Genomic DNA, 20,283 nt, shown 5'->3' on the forward strand with positions numbered 1-20,283 from the left:
ACCTTAACTGTTTGGAGAACTGGGCTCAAGCTAACAAAATGATTTTCAATAGGGACAAATGTAAGAAAACCTCCTTTTGAGTCTTTAGCAGCAGCATCCTGCAGGGGTTAAGGCGGGGTCTGTTTTCCAATAAGATGCTCCTGCAACAGGAAAGAATCTGGTCCCAATGCTTCCTGACTGCCTTCTTAGGAGCAAAAAGCGTTAAAACTAAGCTCTAGCTGCGAAAGAGGAGGAGTCCCATTTTAATCCCACCCCCACCACATTTACGGCTGCAAAAAAGCTTCGCTGAGCGGGGGGGGGGGCGGGGAGAAGGGGGAACCCCCTGGAGGTGAAAATGCAAACAGCTGGTCGGGACACGGCACACGCCCACTCAACCTCTGCATGCAGTACTGCGCGCAAGGGCGAGTGGGAGTTGTAGTTTTTCTCTCCAGTCCTTTGCATTAGTTCAAGTGATGCATTTTGGTAATTTTCAAGCTCCTTGACTTCATGATCTTACTGGGGGGAGGCCTTCAGACGGCCGCGTGCCTCTCCACAAGAACATCTTGGAGTCGTCCCCCCACTTCTTTAGAAAACAGGAAAATAACAGGAAAATGAACACACATTCCTCCCGCTTCACGTTCATCTGTTTTGACAATTGCCTCATCGGGAATGAAATTCCTACCGGTCTCTCCCCAGCCTCGCCTCTCCTACCAGCTGGGGAGCGAAAACGGAGTTCTGCTTGCTCCAGAGTGTGGGCGGAGAGGGTGTGGAAGGGTCCGGCTGTGCATCTTTCCTCTCTCGAGTTCACTACTGAATCAGGGTCCACGTAGCTTTAGGTAGCCTAAATGATAATCCCGTGGATGTTTCCTCCAGATTAATACCTGCTGTGTTCAGCAGGGGTTATCCCCAGGGAAGGCTGTATAGGGCTGCACGTTTAGAGCGTTTATAAAATTATGCATGGCATGGAGACAATGGGAGTGAGACAAGTTTTCTTCCTACTCTCATAACATTCAAACTCACAGACAGCCAATGAAGCTGAGCATTTCCTCTCACAGGAGGCAGTGATGGCCACCAACCTGAATAGCTCTAAAAGGGATTGGACAAATTCATGAATGGAGGAGCACAACGCTATCAACGGCTACTGGTCATGAGGGCTATGATCTGCCTCTGTAGTTGGAGGCAGTAATGTGTCCACAGAGATTAGAGGATGCTGGAGTTTATGGGCAAGCTCATCTCGCTTTGTTGGCCGAGGGAGCCGGCGTACAGCTTCCGGGTCATGTGGCCAGCATGACTAAGCCACTTCTGGCGAACCAGAGCAGCGCACAGAAACGCCATTTACCTTCTCGCCGTAGCAGTACCTATTTATCTACTTGCACTTTGACATGCTTCTGAACTGCTAGGTTGGCAGGGGCAGCTACCGAGCAATGGGAGCTCACCCTATCACAGGGATTCGAACCGCCAACCTTCTGATTAGCAAGTTCTAGGCTCTGTGGTTTAACCCACAGCGCCACCCGCGTCCCTCCAACCACTAATACTCAGGAGCATTACAGCCTCCAAGTGTGTAGGCAGAGCATAGCCACTTTGGCTCTTTGTTTTTATCATGTGCAGGTCCTGAGCCCCAACAATACGCTTTCATGTGCTATCTGGGTGCAATTATGAGCTTAAGCTGATGCCTGATAGCTTTTTCTAGAGTTAATCCTCCTCCATTAAAAACTTATCTTGCTTTGCTTTTGAACAAGTTCCCACAAGAATCCTATTCTTAAGCATAGCAAGCAACTTTATCTGGAAAAAGACAAAACCCTCCATCAACAGCTGGTCCATTCGCCAATTGTTTCAATTGGGCTTTGGTTGGGCGGAAATGTTTTCTCTGCATGGAGGCTTTTAACTCTGGGCTGCTGCAGATGGCCTCAGATATCTGGCCCATCTTCCTTGCTGTTTCCGCTGGAGACACACTTTGTATGTCCCTGGCATTGGGAACCAGTGTGCATTATAAAATGAGAAGCTTTGGAGATTACAGACTGTTTGCTTCACTCAGGCCCTGCAAAACTCAGCTCTGTTGGTTCTTTCCATCTGAGTTCACTATTCCCTGCAATTATTGCAGCTTCAGAATTAGCTAGAGTCATTTCCCTACCCCACTGTTCTGTGTGGAAATATACACAAAGGCAAGTATCCCACCCACTCCACCCCTGGTTTTATTTTAACAACAAAACAAGCAACCAAAATAAAATGTTGATAACCTTTCCCTCCCTTTTTGTTATAAGTTACATATAGATTGATCCAACCAAGAAGGTGGGAAACCCAAGAAATGTCTAAGTTAAAATAAAGAACTCTCTTAAGAGGGAGGCATTTATTGAAGGCAGAAGTGTTGACTGTCAACTCTTTATTGTTTTTATTTGTTTTGTTTTGTTTCATAAAATCTATATACCAATAACTAGTTAACTGTAAAAAAGGGGGGGCTCTCAAAACATTTCACAAAAAAGATAAAACAATAAATTATCAACCAGAAAAATTAACAACGATAATTTAAGACTTCAAACAGTTGCAATAACAAGAGACTAAAAAGAGATTACCGCTTGCATCAAACACCGTTGAATCCAGGCTGCACAATGCTGCTTGGCAACTTAACTTAGTTTTGTACAGCTCCCTGTCAGGACTCCCAACATAGGCCTACACAGGATTTTTCCCAGTCTAAGGGACGAAGGGTGGAGACGAGTCTGGGTGCTGTTAAAGTTAATTCACTATGCCAGAGTACAACACACTAAGAAGAAAAATAGCTGCATGTTCTGGACTGTGCTTGCAATGGCAGAGCGCCTGTTTTGCATTCAAAACATCTCAGGTGACCAGCAGATTTTGAAAAGCTGGTATCACAGGATCAAGGTCATAAATTTTGTTGCATTACCGTATTTTTCCGTTTATAAGACTGGGGTTTTTTAAACCAAAAAATTAGGTTTAAAATTGAGGCTCGTCTTTTACACGTGTAGTGCTGAGGGGTGTTTTCTTAATTTGGAATCCCACAAAACAGGGAGCATCTTATACATGGGGGTGTCATACACGGAAAAATGTGGTAATTAAACAACAACAAAAATATTGGATTTTGAATAAATGTGCAATGAATTGTTACTGTTTTGAATTTTATTGTGTTATTGCCTTCCTTAGTAGGTTGTTCAAACTGCCATTCTGAAAAATGCTTTTCATAATCTGGTAATCTGGGGGTGGGGTGGGGGACAGAAATTGGGGATGAATTTATAGAACCAAGGGGGCAGAGGCCCAGAAAAGTTTGGGAACCACTGGCTTAGCACTAAGAATTCTCTGGAATAAAATATATGGGTTGTCTCAGGTCAGTAGTCTTCCCATTCATGCTCATTTCCTATTCCTAAAAGCATTGCATGCATGGTTATTGTAACCACAAAATAATTATCCAAAACCTAACAGCTTTTCATGCCAAAGTTTTGACTGTTATGTCTTCCCTGGAATTGCAAGCACTTGGAGCCATCTGCCAAGGTAGAACTTCAGACAAAACTCCTTTGTTTACAAATCTATAAGATTCTTTTTTTTCCAGCTGAGGAAAGAGGAAGTAAACTGGTTGACATGAATATCCTCTTTCTGAGAGTGAGTTTGAATTTACTGCTTATGGGCCTTGGAGGCTGACAGGGTGGACACAAGCCAAACAGGATACTTTGCAAGAGCTGAGCAAGATCTCAGAGACACACAATAGCACTGCTGAATTGCAGCAATCCCAACCAGATGTAACTTCTGCTGTCCCAAAAAAAAATCATGTCTAAGGGCACAATTCTATACGGAACAACCACAAAAAGTGCTGAAAGACACATGACTATAACAACAATATATGAATAATACAAGGAAATTTATATCAAGTTGACAAATACCAATTACAATGGTACCTCAGGTTAAGAACTTAATTCATTCTGAAGGTATGTTCTTAACCTGAAACTCTTCTTAACCTGAAGCACCACTTTAGCTAATGGGGCCTCCTGCTGCCGCCGCGTGATTTCTGTTCTCATCCTGAATCAAAGTTCTTAACCCGAGGTACTATTTCTGGGTTAGTGGAGTCTGTAACCTGAAGTGTATGTAACCCGAGGTACCACAGTACAATTGCAATGCAGTGCAATCACATCTTGTGCGCAATTAACTTGAGTGTGAGGTAGTTTAGGTTGAGAGTGACTGCCCCACAAAGTCACACTCAATGAGCTTCATGGCTTGAGTGGGAGGATTTGAACCTTAATCCTCTCAGGACCTAGTCCAACACTCTAACCACAGCACCACACCGGCACAGTCTTGTGCCGTTGTATCATGTCCCAACCACTGCTTGCTTTTTTCTTCTGAGTTAGTGCCTAACAATTATAGTATTCAATAAGAACTTGAATAATATATATATATATTTAAAAAACTGCTATCTGATTAATATGTGCATTCTCTCTTAATTAGCTGACTGATTTTTTAAAAAAGCTGTATCTCTACTACATTGCTCTGCTGTTGCATAGACATCCTTGCAATTGCCTCTGTTCACAAGTATTTTACCGTATGTTGCAAACCTTTTAAAAAAACTAACCCCTATTTATGGACTGCAAGAAGATCAAATCTATCCATTCTTAAGGAAATCAGCCCTGAGTGCTCACTGGAAGGACAGGTCATGAAGCTGAGGCTCCAGTACTTTGGCCACCTCATGAGAAGAGAAGACTCCCTGGAAAAGACCCTGATGTTGGGAAAGATGGAGGGCACAAGGAGAAGGGGACAACAGAGGACGAGATGGTTGGACAGTGTTCTCGAAGCTACCAGCATGAGTTTGACCAAACTGCGGGAGGCAGTGGAAGACAGGAGTGCCTGGCGTGCTCTGGTCCAGGGGGTCATGAAGTCAGACACGACTAAACAACTAAACAACTAAACAACAACAACAAACCCCTGTTTAGTTAGAGGTGAACATCTGTCTCTAGCTCTATTTCCCAGTCACACAGGCATCTATCCCTCAAATGCTGCAGTAGTAGGGCACCCTCTGGTGGTTGAAAAGAATAATCTCCCTGGCATAATCTAAATTATCAATTTGCATAAAAAAATAAGGAAGGAAGAATGATCAAGCAGAATTTGCAGAGACAACTATTTATGGTATTTATTGGTGTATTGCATTTGCATCCCACCTTTCCCCCATCCCAAGAAGCTAAAGATGGCGTACGTAGTTATCCTTGTCCCCATTTCATCCTCACAACAGCCCTGTGAGATAAGTTAGGATGAGAGTCCCATGGCTGAGTGGGGGATTCAAACCCTGGTCTCGCAGTCCTGGTCTTAAACTATAGCCACTAGTTCACCACTGGCTAAAACAAATTGAGAAAAACCATTTCATGCATGGGCATGTTGGGTGGGGCATGGAGAATGCAGGGTTAACTTTGCTTCTCCTTACCTCCTCCGCATATACTGGCAATTAAGATTAGGCAGAGTGTCAGATGTTGTGGGGCAGGGAGTCATGGCAAGATACTAGAGGACGGAAAAGAATTTGTCATGTGCTCCGTAAACCCTGTGCCCCGTAAGCGACCCTGCTGCTCTCAGGTGCCAGGGAAGAAGGCAATGATCCCATTACCAGTGTTCAGGCAAGGTTCAGTTGCCTGCCTGGGCAGCATCTGTACCTGGAATGTGTTGGGGACGCAATCATGTCCTTTGCCTCAGATGGCAAACTGTCCTGGGCTAGTCTTTGGTTTGATATTATTGTCACAGTGACCTTGCAGAGGCAATTAAGTTGTGAGGCAATACATGCATGTGGTTTGATTTTGCAACACTCAGTAAATTGAATGAACCCTGACCAGTTTTGCTCAAATCTGTTATATGATTGTACAGTGGTACCTTGGGTTACAGATGCTTCAGGTTACAGACTCCGCTAACCCAGAAATAGTACCTTGGGTTAAGAACTTTGCTTCAGGATGAGAACAGAAATCGCGCGACGGCAGCAGCACGGCAGCAGTGGGAGGCCCCTGAAACCTGAAGCAGGACCTGAGCACGAGAGCAACTCGCCTACTCCTGAGGATTTCAGCAACTGGCATTCAGAAGCATCGCTAACTCTGACCATGGACCCAGAGCATGGTCATTATGGCTACCAGCCATTGACAGCCTTCTCATGAAAATTCCCGAATCCTCTTTCAAAGCCTATTCGCATTAGCTAACATTTCAGATGCTTGTGGAATTTTGAGTAGTATCTAAATATCAGGCCCACGACAATCATATGCAATATTTTCTCGGCATCTGTTAGCTGGAATTTATTTTTCAGTTAAGAGTAGGATCCAAAGGAATATTAAGATTTGCTTCTTCTTTTTTCAATATACGTACATTAACTTATAGCAGCCAACTCATAGGTGCCAAGGTATCTTCAGCCTGCTCCACCCCAAAGTTGATGGCAATTGTCATTCAAATGGTGTATATGTGCCGTGTCATGTGATCAGTTATGTGGGGGCATGGCTTTCCTGGGCCACCCCAATATTTTATTCAAGTTGGCACTCCTGCATCAGCTGACAGGACATATGCCTCTAATCTGAGTTGTGAATGTGCATTTATGTAGTTTACCATATTTTTCACTCTATAAGACACACTTTCCCCCTCCAAAAAAGTAAGGGGAAATGTGTGTGCGTCTTATGGAGCGAATGCAGGCAGGAGGCTCTGCTCAGCGCTCCCTTTAAAAGGCTCCTCTCCTCGGGGAAAAGCCCCCAAGAGCTGCACACATGCTCCACATGCTCTTTAAAGGGAGCGCGGCTCTTGGGGGAGCCTTAGCTGCACACAGCCTCTCCTGGGCAGGGGATGAAGGCTCCCGTTGCCTGGGAGAGGCTGCGTGCGGTTAAACAAGAAGCCAGAACAGCGAGCGGGGATCGATCCCGCTGGCTGTCTTGGTTTATGGGATAGCCACGCGCAGCCTTTCCCAGGCTGGGGAGGCTTCGCGCGGCCAAGCAAGAAGCCAGGACAGCCAGCGGGATTGCTGCGCTGCGATCCCACTGGCTGTTCTAGCTTCTGGCTTAGCCGCGCGAAGCCTCATCCTGCTGCCCTGCGGAGGCTTCGTGCTGCTATCCCTGGCTTTTGCGGGAGGTGGGGGAAGGGACAGAGCGCACGGCTCTGTCCCTTCCTCCACCACCCAGAAAAGCCCCCAAGAGCTGCGCTCCCTTTAAAGAGAGTGCGGCTCTTGCGGCAGGAAAGCCAGTAGGCTTGCTTTCGCTGAAGCCAGGAGGGCAAGAGGGATCGGTGCACACCGATCCCGCTTGCTCTCCTGGCTTCAGGGATAGCCCTGCAGAGCCTCCTGAGCAAAGATGAAGGAGCGCTCCCTCTTAGCTCTGGATGCTTTGAGTTGCTTTCTTATTTCTTGTTTTCCTCCCCCCAAAACTAGGTGCATCTTATCGTCCGGTGCGTCTAATAGAGCGAAAAACACGGTATATTATGGTACTGGTTTTTTTCTATTTTTGATTTGTATAAATTTGAATAAACTTTTTTTTAAAAAGAAAAGAAAAGAATAATTGAGAAGCAGTGAGCCTCCTAGCTGGGATTTGAACCTGGGTTTCCCCACATTCAAGCCTAAGCAGCGAAAGACAAAAGAACCCCCTATTCTGCTCCCAGAACTACAATCCCCAGAATGCTTTAGCAACCAATCCCTCTCCACAGGGAATTGTAATCCTGGGAGTAGAAAATGGGCCTCCTAACAACTCTCAGCATCCTTAGCACACTCCATTTCCCAGGATTCTGTGGGGGGAGCCATGACTGTTTAAAGTGTATCATGGTGTTTGAAATGTCTGGTGCAGGTGTCTTCTTAGATTCAGGCTTGAAGTCTTAGCATGGAAAGGCCAGTGGTGGACTTGTGGCTGCATCGTTCCTTCCAGGTTTAAACCTTCCACAGAACACCAGGTGAGAGCCAGTGGTGGCTAGAGTGTTGGACTGGGACCTGCGGCCTGGGAGAGGCCAAAGTTCAAATCCCCACTCAGCCATGAAGTTCACTGGGTAACCCTGGAGGCTAGTCTCTGACCCTCAGCCTAACCTACTTCGGGGCTGTTGTTGATATTAAATGAAGAGGGGAATAACTCTGCCTTGAGCTCCTTGGACAAAAAAAGGTGGGATAAAAATGCAAGCAAGCAAGCAAGAAATGATCACTTGAAAAGGATTTAGTGTCTGTCTTTTGCACCAGGGTGGTGGAACTTGGGGTTCAAGTAGAAATGCAAACTGGATTCCTCCCCTGCTCTAGTAAGCCATAGCACAGTGCTGGTAGATGTGCGGCTTGGTGGGTTACGCAAGTTGTGCAGACCTGTTCAGCTACTATCACTCAGGGTCTCCCCCATATTGACAAGCAACTGTAGTGGAAATAAAAGTAATGTTATAAGTTGGAGAGCAAGACTCCCCTAAAATCTCTGGATTCAGTGAAGTGGTTAGAATTTTTTAAGCAGACAGCATTATTCCTGGCCAGGAAATCGCCTGGGAATGTGCCCTTGTGAAAAAAAGGCAGAGTCATCAAACCCTCAAGAAAGCCACCAACAAGTCTGACTCTCTGTTAAATAGTGGGAAAGATGGACTAAGGACACAGCTGTGTTATATTCACAGCTCTTTATTACAGCAGTTAGAACTGCTCCTGGAGTCTGACACACTGCAGCCTAGCTGGCTGCTTTATATAATAGTAAGTAACTTGTAACAGTAACAACTCCCAACTAGCTAACCAATCAGTGAGCGACAGTTCTCAATCCTTCATTTGCATACAGGTGGCCCTGAGTGAGAACTGCAGTTAATCTTAATACATAATACCCCTCCCCCACCTAGATGAGGTGTTAGCCACCCCCCAAAAAATCCTTAATTGTTACAACCATATACCATATAAGCTAGCCACAGGTTTGATTAGAAGTACAGGTACATAATACTGCGCAATCCTTCAGGTAGGCTGGATGCGCAATCCTTCAGGTAGGCAGAATGCCGAGGTACCACTGGAGAGGTAGCCAAGCTGCCAGGGCCCGATGGAGTGGCTCAGCACCGGTCGCTTTGTGTGGCAGCAACATGTTATAGAAGTTCAATAGACCTAAAAAGGCCTACAAGTCCTTCTTGTTTTGTGGTTCGCGAACCTGTTGTATAGCTTTGACCTTTGCTTCCGTGGGGTGAATGCCGGAGCTGTTAACCAGGTATCCCAGGAACTCGACTTGTGGTACAACAATCTGGCATTTCCCCCTCTTTACTTTGAGACCTGTTTCTTGGAACCTGGTCAGGACAGCCCGCAGCTGATCAAAAACCTGTTGTATTGTTCCCACTGAGACGAGCACATCATTGAAGTAGGGTACAATGCCAGGCAGACCCTGTAGGAGCCGCTCCATTAAGCTCTGGAAAATTCCTGGTGCTACGCTGACTCCAAACTGCAGCCAACGACAATGGAAGGCCCCATGGTGAGTGACGATTGTCTGTGCCTCGGCAGTGGCATCATCTACGGGCAGCTGTTAGTATTCCTGAGCAAGGTCGAGTTTCGCAAAAACCTTGCCCTCTCCCAGTGAGTGTAGTAAGTGTTGGATGACAGGGACGGGGTACGCATGCTGTTGGAGCGCCTTGTTTATCGTGCACTTATAGTCAGCACAGTACTGACCTGTCAGGCTTGAAGGGCGTCACGATGGGAGTCTCCCACTTAGCATTGTCTACGGGTTCCAGGACCCCCTGTGCAATCAGCTTGTCTAGTTGTTCATCCACCTTAGGCTTGAGTGCAAATGGTACGCGTCGAGGCTTGACTCTGATGGGTGTGATTAGCGGATCGAGGTTAAAGGATATGGGCAACCTCACATACTGTCCCAAGGTTCCATTGAATTATTCCGAAAACTCCGTGACGACGGCATCTATTTCTGATTGCGAAACACTTTGGATGCTTGTGATTTCCAACCCTGGGGACACAAACCAGTCCAGTCCCAGTAGGCTGGGCCAATTCCCATCTACTATGACTAACTTCAGCGGTCCCAAAAAGTCCTTGAAGGTCACTTTGAACTTGCCCACACCTACAACCGGAATGTTATTTCCCTGATAATCCCTCAAATGCAGGTAGGTGGAGTTCAGTTGTTTCTTAGATAATTTGGGAATCAACCTTTTGATGGTACTCCAAGAGACGATTGACATGGCAGAGCCCGTGTCAACTTCCATGTTGCATGTTTTGCCCTCAATAGTCACGGTGACATAAATTTTTCGGTGTTCAGACCCGTCAGCCTGGCCAACTGTCAGCTCGGCTGAGCAACAACAGTTGGTGACGGCATGGCAGTCCTTGTTAGCATACCTTGCCTTTTTGTTTCCTGGTGCCGGTAGCATATCTGCGAGCATAGACGAGCAACAAACCATTGTAATATGACCCTTATGCAAACAACACCGACAGATGGTGTCCTTGAAACCGCATTTGGACCGAGGGTGGTTGCCACCGCAACCCGCAGTCTGACTGGTCCGTCGTTCACCGTTTGACCTTTCCACATTTCTGCTTGATGCAGCAAACATCATCCTTTTCATCTGAGCAGCATTCGGAATTGCTGATCTCTCCATGGTGAACCGAGGTTGGCTTCTTTGAAATTGTTGTGCTGTTGGCCTTGCGTATCTCCGCTGTTGAATGTTTTGCTGCCTCCGCGGCTTGAGCTTCCTCGATGGCCTCTTTGAGAGTGAGATCAGACTTGGTAAGGAAACGGTGCTGTAGTTTCTCATCCCTCACACCGCACATGATTTGATCCAGCAGGGCATCGTCCAAGTCCCAGAATTCACAGTGGTATGCAGCCTTCCTGAGGGCCGCTAAGAACTCACTGATTGTCTCCCCCTCAGTTTGGATTCGATGATGGACCGTGTGATGGGCAGCGATTCTGGACACCTTGGGTGCGTAGTGTCCCTTGAATTTCTCAGTCAGTGTGTCCCAAGGTCCCTGCACCACAAGCAGAGCCACGAGAGCCCTAGCTGTCTCGAAAACTTCTGAGCCACAGACAGTGTGGAAAAGAGCTCTTTTCCGATTGTCCGTAATTGGTGAGAGCATTTGCCTCAAGGTAGCATTTGAAACGAGAGAGATAAGACTGCCAGGACTTGGTTGCTGGCGAATACAGGGGGAGAGGCAGTAGCGATGCCATGTTTTCCTGGTGCCAGTTGAATGGTGAGGAATGGACGTTAGCCTCGGCGATATCTCAGCTCTTGAATGTTCAGCTCAGCAGTTCCGCTCTCACTGTGTCTTCTTTCATCCTATCCCATCCTCATAGCCAATGATAAATAGTGAGAAAGATGGAGAAGGACACAGCTCTGTTAGACTCACAGCTCTTTATTACAGCAGTTAGAACTGCTCCTGGAGTCTGACACACTGCAGCCTAGCTGGCTGCTTTATATAATACTAAGTAACTTATAACACTAACAACTCCCAACTAGCTAACCAATCAGTGAGCGACAGTTCTCAATCCTTCATTTGCATACAGGTGGCCCTGAGTGAGAACTGCAGTTAATCTTAATATATAACACTCTCTGCCAGACACAGAGGGGAGAGACCCAACCCTAAGCTTTGGGTAGTCAGCAAAAGACAATCCCAGAGTCGGGAGGTAGAAGTTTCCAGAACTGGAGTGGACGATACGGTAAGTGAACAGGGGGAAAAGTGTCCCTTTTGCAAGCAGGGAGATGGTGGGACGAACACAGGTGAGCAGTCTGTTTTATGCTGCAGTGAGGGTCAGACATGATCTTTGGGGTCTCTTGGAACCTGAGACTGCAGCAATGGGAGGGACAGGACCCTCTTGGGATGTGATTGCTCTGAACTCTCCTGAGAACAGGACACCAGGTTAGATGCGCCAGTGGCCTTATCCAGCAGGCTGGTTGTGCTTTCTTACTAAATCCTGCATTCTCTTACCTGTTTTGCCCCTTAAAAATATTTTATGGGTGCAGTAGTTTCTTTTATATTTGATTACCAGGGTGCAGGGCTGAAGTCATCTTACCAGAAACAGAACACAAAATAGGGCCTTTGCAACATATTATTCTCAAGGTGAATCATAACTGACTGGAAAATTAAAAAAAATGTGATGAGGATAGGGGTGGGTGTGGGTGTGTTGTGCTTTAGCAGTGGCCTAAACGAAAACAGCCAGGAAATAAACCAACTCTAAGTCTCCCACCCGTATCTTTTTCTCTTCTGTTGCATAAGTTCCTGGCACAAAAGTCTGCCAAGGGCATGCGAACCCTGCATATTTCCAGAGCACTGCTAGCCTTTGAGGATCTAGCAGGAACAATGGGTGGCAGTGCAAAGGGGACAGAATATGCTGTCCAAAGCCCATCTGCTTTGTTGCAATGCTCACCCTTGTGAAATATTCCCTAAAATATGTGAGTTTACTGTTGGGAGAACTAGCCAGAGAGGGAAGGATGGAGGGAGGGTTTCTGTTTTATAGGCTAGCTTTGTTTTCTGGCATCTATGAGCCACAAAGCTTGGATATAAGCCACAGAACATCCTGTTTTCCCCTCTCTCTTGCCTGTCCTCTTGCTGGTTGGTCTTTCTGAGGGTCTGGAAAAAAACACTGCCCAGCTAAAGGTAAGAACCAAAAAACCTTTCCTAAGCAGGTGAAAATGTGTAGATTTGGGGGGGGGGCTGTACAATACCTGTGGCTTCTAGGGTAGAGATGAGAGTTAAACATCCGGCATTTTCTAAGTATAAAGAAATAGCGCAGGGGGAGCAGTCATTGCCGACAGGCATGCAAGACTGAGGTTTGCAAACAGTTGTGGCAACACAGGTATGCATCAGCCCCAGAGGAAAGTGATTGATTGATTGACTGGTTATTTAATTTCTACACCACTTAATATATTAAAAAAAATCTCTAAGAGGTGTACAAAAAACTGAAGCAGCAACAGACAACTTAAAAACAATTTTACAAAAATACAGTTGTAAAAATGTTACATTAATACAAAGGGTGGGTGGGTGGGTGGGTGGGTGTTCAATATTCCTTCTGACATACCCTTCCTCTCAAGAGATAGCTGCTGTAACTTTGGAGGGGTGTCAGAAAAGGGGGACGTTACAAGTCCCCCTTTTTTGTTTATGCTGGATGGAATAGACTCAGCTTCATTGTTTATGTTATTATATATAGCATACTCTCTCTCAGGTAAGAAATTTGCCATCTGGGATATTGTATCCTTACCTCTTCACAATCCATGTGCTTGGATTTTTATGAACAGGCTGCTTCTAAGATTAGGGTCCACACTGCAAAACTTGTTATTGAATCATAACATCACAGAATTGTATAGTTGGAAGGGTCATCTTGTCCAACCCGCTGCAATGCAATGATAGTGAACCGTGAATCTATTTTACTTAGTATGTAAACAATAACAACAGAGGCTGTGTTTTAAAATACAAAGAGGGTATTCCTGCCCTCTGTTATGTACTGATATATATAACCAGAGGTTTGGGGGGAAAGATCTCACTCACTGTTTACCGTGAGCTGAAATAAAGAGCATGAAATCAACACTCAACTCCGAGTATATTTCACCCTCCATCCACCTCGTCGCTTGTCATCTGTGTGATCCTTTCAGTATGTCTTTTTAAAAAAAATGCTTTTTATTGGTGTTTCATTTAATACAAACAACAAAATAGATTAAAATTCAACAATCATTTACCCACATTCTTTCCCTACACTCTGCTGAGCATTGACTTCCTTCCCTCCCTTCAACAGGTTTTCTTATGTCTGTTACTTTTCCACAGTTTCTTATTGTATCCAATCCTATCTACATCGTAAGATTTATTTCAGTCCTGCCAATCCCTTCAGTATGTCAATGGCCTTTGGGCAAAACAATGAATAATGCTCCTGTCACTGGGTCCCTCTATTACAACAGCAATTTTAAGACAGTGTTGCAGCGACCCAAGAAGCTGGTGACAACAATTGGGGGGGGGCTGAGCCTCATGCCCCAAAATATTGAGGAGGGTTCTCTGCCCCATATATTCAGAACCCCTGCATATAACATACAACTTAACAGAAAAACAAAAATGACGCACCAACGCTGCAAAGTGTAACAAACAGCATTTGCAGTTCTCAAGCAATAAAGCAGCACTCCCATCCACTAATTAGCAGATGAACAAAACCTCAACCAATCCAGCCCAAAAACCATCTACACTGACCCAGCAATGTTTTCCCCGCCTTACCCTGCCCACAAAATGCAGAAGCCTGGCACCAGGTCAGCTGCTGCAGATCAGTGGTGGAGTGGGTGCCCAGATCCTTCTCCAGGGATGTTCAAGCATCTCTCCCTTGTGTGCGGCAGGGAGAGCAGTAGAAAAGCAAAGAAGGGAGGCAATGGTGGCAAACGTTTTACAGTGGTAGATCGGGTTAAGTACTTAATTCATTCCGGAGGTCCTTTCTTAACCTGAAACTGTTCTTAACCTGAAGCAGCACTTTAGCTAATGGGGCCTCCTGCTGCTGCCGCGCTGCTGTAGCACGATTTCTGTTCTCATCCTGAAGCAAAGTTCTTAACCTGAAGCACTATTTCTGGGTTAGCGGAGTCTGTAACCTGAAGCATATGTAACCTGAAGCGTATGTAACCTGAGGTACCACTGTACCTGTTTTGCAGATATCCTGGCTACTCTTCTCTTGCTGCTGGTCAGGAGCAGAGGCACCGTGTTGCCCCCAAGATTAGGGAGGCTGGCGCATGTTGCACACATGTAATATTGCATGTGTGACCTATGTCCTATGACGTCACATACGTCCCTGCCGTGCATGGTAAACTGGTGAGGACTAGCATAAGGCCACACCAACCTGTGTGGTATCAGGAGATGCCACCCAGACAGTTGCAGCCTTCCACTAGGCCATGCTGGTCCCCATAGTGTCAGGAGATGCTGCATAGGCCACTGGGACCTTGTGCCAGGTCAGTCCCCTCAGCCTCTCTTGCCACTGCACAGATCGGTGCAGTCTTCCGTTGATGTTGTGCTGTGCTCAGCTTGGCAGTTCGGTCTCCTCTGCCCCCTCAATATTCAGGGAGGATGACCCCCCTGCTAAGCAATATTGAGGGGACTGATGATACCTTCACCCCCTAGAGTTGGTGCATGTGATTAGGAGTGAAGCCAGGGAGATTCCCAAGGGCAGAAAGGGAGGTTTCCTTCCCTGGGTTAGAGGGTTAGAATAGGACTGAAGAGACCCAGGTTCACACACACATAGCAGACCCTCCAAGTGTCCTTATTTTCCAGGAACATCCCTGATTTAGAAAAGGCATCCTGGTTTCTGATTTGATCCTGGAATGTTCCATTTTTCCTTACGATGTCCCTATTTTCATTGCAGAAATGTTGGAGGGTATGGAATTGTCAGATTCCCAAGCCATCTGAAGGCAATCCTGTATAGGGAAGGTTTTTTTAAAAAAGTTTAATGTTTTATTATGTTTTTATATATATTGGAAGCTGCCCAGAGTGGGTGGGGCAACCCAATAAGATGTGTGGGGTATAAACAGTAAAATTATAATTATGGAATGGGACGTCCCTTTTTTTAATCAGGGGTATGACATAATCTAGCCACTAGCTATGCTGCTCAAGCTATGTCACTACCCTAACCGTATCCTCCCATACAAACCCACCAAGGCTCTGGAATCTATGGGGAAAGCCCTTCTCTTGGTCCTGTCATCCCCCACAGGCCCTTCTTAGTGGTGGACACCCGCAAGCAACTTTGGAACTCCCTCCCTCGAGAAAGCAGACTGGCCACCCGCTTGTCATTATTCCACCAGCAGATGAAGGCTGATGACATGCCTTTGGAAAGGGCTTTTCAATAATGCTATGCTATTTTTACTATCCATGTTTCAATAATAAAAACAATAAAAATAATTTTATTATTTCTATGCCGCCCATCTGCCTGGTTTGCCAAGTAAAATAGATCTGTTTTTATATTGTTTTAATTCTAGTACAGTTTAATTACTTTTTAATAACAATATTTCTAGCTTGTTGCATTTTATCTGTTTTGCTGTGATTTGTTCAAGCCGCCTTGCGTCCTGGTCTGGGGAAAAGCCAGGAGATAGATGATATAGATAGATATAGATAGATAGATAGATAGATAGATAGATAGATAGATAGATAGATGATAGATAGATAGATAGATATCCAACCTCTGTTCAAAAGCCTCCAATGAATCATAGAATTGTAGAATTGGAAGGCTGCCCCGAGGGTCAGGGATCATAGCTCAAGAATACCTGGCCGATGGCTATCTAACCTCTACTTAAATACCTCCAGTGCATCTGACTATACTTTGCCCCTTGTCCCATCCTGACAGGCGGATACATTGGCAATTACAAGGAGCCAGGATTATGAAATCTACTAGAGAAAAGATCACCCTGAACTTCAGGGGAATCCGATACAAGACTTATGCTAGCACCCTCCAAGCCTTCCCTGGGACCAAACTGAGCCGCCTCACAGGGCCCCAGGAGGCATCCACCGAGTTTGACTATGACCCCAACACTGGAGAGTTCTTCTTCGACAGAGATACTCGTGTTTTTGAAGAGGTGCTGAACTACTGCAGGACCAAGCACCTCCACTGCCCTCAATACATCTGCAAGTCTGTCATTGAGGAGGAGCTGGCCTTTTGGGAGATCAGTGAGGCCGCCCTGGCTCCCTGTTGCTGGCAGAGGCTGAGCGACATGGAGAGCCAGCAGGAAGACCTCGCCCTCTGGGATGACAGCAAAGACGAAGATGACCAGGCTCTCCTGGCCCAGGTGGGAAGGGGGAATAATAGTTGCAGGGCCCAGTGGCAGCCCAGAATTTGGACCCTCTTCGAAAAACCGTTTTCCAGTGGTAGTGCAAAGGTAAGTGCTGGAGCATTTCTTTAAAATGGGAATGGGGAGCCTGTGGTCTTCCACAGAGCCTGGTCATTGGGGTTGATGAGCACTGGACTCCAACAACATCTGGAAGTCCAAACAGGGCTCCCTTTGCTGCTTTAAAACAAGGAGAGAGGGGGGTCCAATTTGTTAAGGTCATCTTGAATCCCAGTTCTGTCTCCAGAAGCATTAACTACCCCTCCAGTTTGATGTCACCTGTAAAACTGGATAAGCATCCCCTCAATTCCTTCATCCAAGTTGTTTATAAAGATGTTGAACAACAATGAACCCAGGACAGAACCTTGTGTCACTTCTCCCTTTTTTCCAAGATGATGAGGAACCATTAGTGAACACTCTTTGAGTTCAGTCAGTCAACCAACTAGAAATCTACTTAACAGTTACCTTGTCCAGCCCACATTTTATCAGCTTCTCTGCAAGAGAATCATGTGGAACTTTGTCAAAAGCCTAACTGAAATCAAGATACAATACCTTCACAGCATTCCCCTGATCCACCAAGCTTGTAACTCTATCAAAAAAAGAACTGAGTGTCATATGGCATGACTTGTTTTTGAGAAATCCATGCTGGGTCTTAGTAATCAGAGCATCCTTTTATAAGACCAACCATTTAATTAAGTGTTCTATGACCTTTCCTGCTACCTAAATCAAGCTGACTGGTCAGTAGTTAACTGGATCTCCCCCCCCCCTTTGAAGATGGGGACAACATTTGCCTGCCTCCAGTATGCAGGAACCTCACCTGTTTTCCAAGAATTCTCAAAAATAATAGGCAAAGGCTTTGGGATTACATCTGTAAGCTCCTTTTGTACTATTGGGTCAGTGCTATTTTTCTAGGAAAAGAGGTGCTGGAACTCACCATAAACGCCTCTCTTGTTCTCCTATAATGGCAATAGTGCCCAACTAAGAGGTGCCAGAGTTCCAGTGAGTTCCAACTGAAAAAAATCCGGCCATGTGGAGTTCACGTGCCTATACATTACACAGGCCTATATAGAGGCATCCCCTCCCCTCAGCTTTAAACACACATAGAAATTATGTTTACAGAGAAAACACATGTCTGCATTATCAAAACCAGATGCCTGCTTCATTGAGAAGAACAGGGTACCTTCTCTCTATCAGGCGAGCTCAAGGCTGAGCTTTTTCTACACAAACATTCTTGACACGTTCTTCACACAGCCTGCGTAAGAAGATTCTCCTGACAATATCCTTTCACACACTCTTTTTTTTACATCTTTTCACATGTAGGCTACCTATCAAAGCCATGCATGCACCATTAATTCTGAGAGGGAAATAGTAGCTCTCAGTACATTAAGGACACAAGGATGGTAGATGGAGCAGTTCCTTCTTTGTGGGAATCTGGGGAAGTGTCCTCCAACATAGTGCTCTCCAGATATTTTGCACCAACTCCCATCAGACGTAGCCAGCATGACTGAATGAAGTTTGAGCCGATGGGAAAACAGTCACATTGACTGGGGCTGATGGGATTTATAGTAACGCAAGATATCTAGAGGGCACCAGGCTGAGGAAGGCTGATCCACTGAGCAAACAGGGGCTAAATGGGGTTCTGCCACAATGCCACAATTTAGGGGGAAGAGCTTGGTGGTGGAACATCTGCCTTGCCAATGGAAGGTTCCAGGTTTGATCACCAGTGGCACCACAAAGTAGGGTGGGAGGGGAGAACCTTTCTAGAATACTGGAGATCCACTCCCCAATCAGTGTAGACCATACATCAAGGATGGAACAATGCTCCTATGAAGAATTGTTGCAGTGTCTGGATATTTTTAGTTTAGAAGAAAGTCAAGTAAGAGGTGACATGATATAAGTTTGCATGGGACAGAGAAAGTGCCCCAAAACATTAGAACTCCTGGACATCCAAGGAAGCTGAATGTTGGAAGATTCAGGACAGATTTAAAAAGTACTTCTTTTCGCAGCACATAGAGCAGGAAACTCACTCCCACAGGAGGCAGTGATAGCCACCAACCTAGATAGCTTTGAAAGAGGATTAGACAAATTCATGGAGAATGGTAAGGCTATCAGTGGCTGTTAGCCCCGGTGAGGCAGCAATGCTTCTGAATATCAGTTGCTGGGAACCATAGGAGGGAAGAAGGCTCTTGTGCTCAGATCCTGCTAGCTGGTTTCCCTTTGGGGCATCTGGTGGCCATTGTGAGGACAGGATGCTGGATTAGATGCTTCATTGGCCTGATCCAGCAGGTGCTTCTTATGTTCTTATGTTCCTGTATCCTAACACAAAGCTCACAAACTAACTTCGTGACACAGCTGAACTTTCTTTCCACAGATTCTGGCCGCTATCTCCCTGGTCTTCAACATTGGGATTTGCATCCTTTTCATAAAGAAGGCTGATGTAGAAATTGAGTTCTTTGTCTATGGACATGAATACAACAGCACTGACACCGTCCTCAATGAGATTCACAAATACTTCCCTTACCTCATCCCTCTGGAGTTTTTCTGCGTCCTCTGGTTCTTGTTTGAGTTTTCTGTGCGGCTTACGTTTTGCCCAAATAAAAAGAAGTTCCTGACCAGCCCCCTGAACATAGCTGACTTCATCTCCCTCTTTCCAATTTTCATCGAGCTTTGCACACATGGACAAGCCTGGCTGGGTTTTGTCCGTGCACTGTACACCCTCAAGCTCTTGAAGATCCTTAAGCTCATAGAAATCCCTCTAATGTTCCAGGTCCTTTCATACACGTCCAGGTCTGTCTTCAGAGAGATCTTCATCTTCATGATCATCTTTATCTTTGAAAGTCTGTTCTTCGGCATCGTCATGTTCTACACAGAGGTCCTTTACCCAGTACCTGAATCATATTTTGAGAGCATTTCATCCTGCATTTGGTGGGCAGTTATCACTTTGACCACTGTTGGTTATGGAGACTCGTACCCTATCACCGAATTCTCCCAAGTGATAGCAGCCTGTGCGGCACTCTGTGGCGTGCTGACCATAGTCATCCCAATCCCTATCTTTCTGATCAAGTTCAAGGGCTATTATGATGCTGCCGTGATCAAGGAGAGGAGGAAGAGGAAGATGGAACAAGCAGCAATGCTATCATCCTAAGGACTCCAGAGCACCATGTTGCCAGTTATTCATGGGAAGAGATAACTGGCTTCTAGATAGCTTCCTGCCACACTGCAGATGCTTCAGCTGATTTGATGCAATTTTTAGCTTCCTACCTGAGCATCATATTCCTCTGTGCTGCCAACTGAATTAGGTCACACTCTACCTGTGCTCCCACATTTCCAAAGAGAGAGAGGGCTACCAATGCCCGCTAGCCATGGTGGCTATGCTCTGCATCCATGGCTGAAGGCAACAATACTTCTGAGTATCAGCTGCTGGAAACCACAGGAAGGGAGAGAGCCCTTGTGCTCATGTCCTGCTTGCTGGTGTCCCAGAGGCCACTGTGAGAACAGGATGCTGGACTAGAAGGGTGGATTGACCAGATCCAGCAGACTCTGCTTATGGTCTTATGTTCTTAAAAGAGGTCTTCCTCCTCGAGCTTCTTGCCTTCAAGCCTTTTTGCCTGGAAC

General features: G+C 45.8%; 2 protein-coding genes across 4 annotated transcripts in view; both read left to right on the plus strand.

Annotated features, from left to right (window-relative positions):
- MSN (moesin) overlaps window positions 1-20,283 on the plus strand; it is a 192,655-nt gene that overhangs the window by 42,721 nt on the left and 129,651 nt on the right. The window lies entirely within an intron of this gene.
- LOC128406674 (potassium voltage-gated channel subfamily C member 1-like) lies at window positions 10,551-20,151 on the plus strand. 3 transcript variants are annotated; one of them, XM_053374241.1, is made up of 3 exons: window positions 10,551-10,818; window positions 16,191-16,719; window positions 19,040-20,151. In XM_053374241.1, the coding sequence occupies exons 1-3, from the start codon at window positions 10,778-10,780 to the stop codon at window positions 19,811-19,813; spliced, it is 1,344 nt and encodes a 447-aa protein (XP_053230216.1). In that variant the 5' UTR covers window positions 10,551-10,777; the 3' UTR covers window positions 19,814-20,151. The 3 variants fall into 3 exon arrangements, with proteins under 3 accessions (XP_053230216.1, XP_053230219.1, XP_053230218.1); XM_053374244.1 differs by lacking the exon at window positions 10,551-10,818 and adding an exon at window positions 11,467-11,552; XM_053374243.1 differs by lacking the exon at window positions 10,551-10,818 and adding an exon at window positions 12,198-12,490.

This window comes from Podarcis raffonei, chromosome Z (genome assembly GCF_027172205.1).
Source record: "Podarcis raffonei isolate rPodRaf1 chromosome Z, rPodRaf1.pri, whole genome shotgun sequence".
Taxonomy (NCBI): Eukaryota; Metazoa; Chordata; class Lepidosauria; order Squamata; family Lacertidae; genus Podarcis; species Podarcis raffonei.

Excerpts from the sequence above, each read along its gene's own strand:
- LOC128406674 (XM_053374241.1), top strand. The coding sequence starts at position 10,778 with ATGATGGACCGTGTGATGGGCAGCGATTCTGGACACCTTGG. Across the intron at positions 10,819-16,190 it reads AGCGATTCTGGACACCTTGG|GCGGATACATTGGCAATTAC; the intron begins GTGCGTAGTGTC and ends CCATCCTGACAG. Across the intron at positions 16,720-19,039 it reads TTTCCAGTGGTAGTGCAAAG|ATTCTGGCCGCTATCTCCCT; the intron begins GTAAGTGCTGGA and ends TTCTTTCCACAG.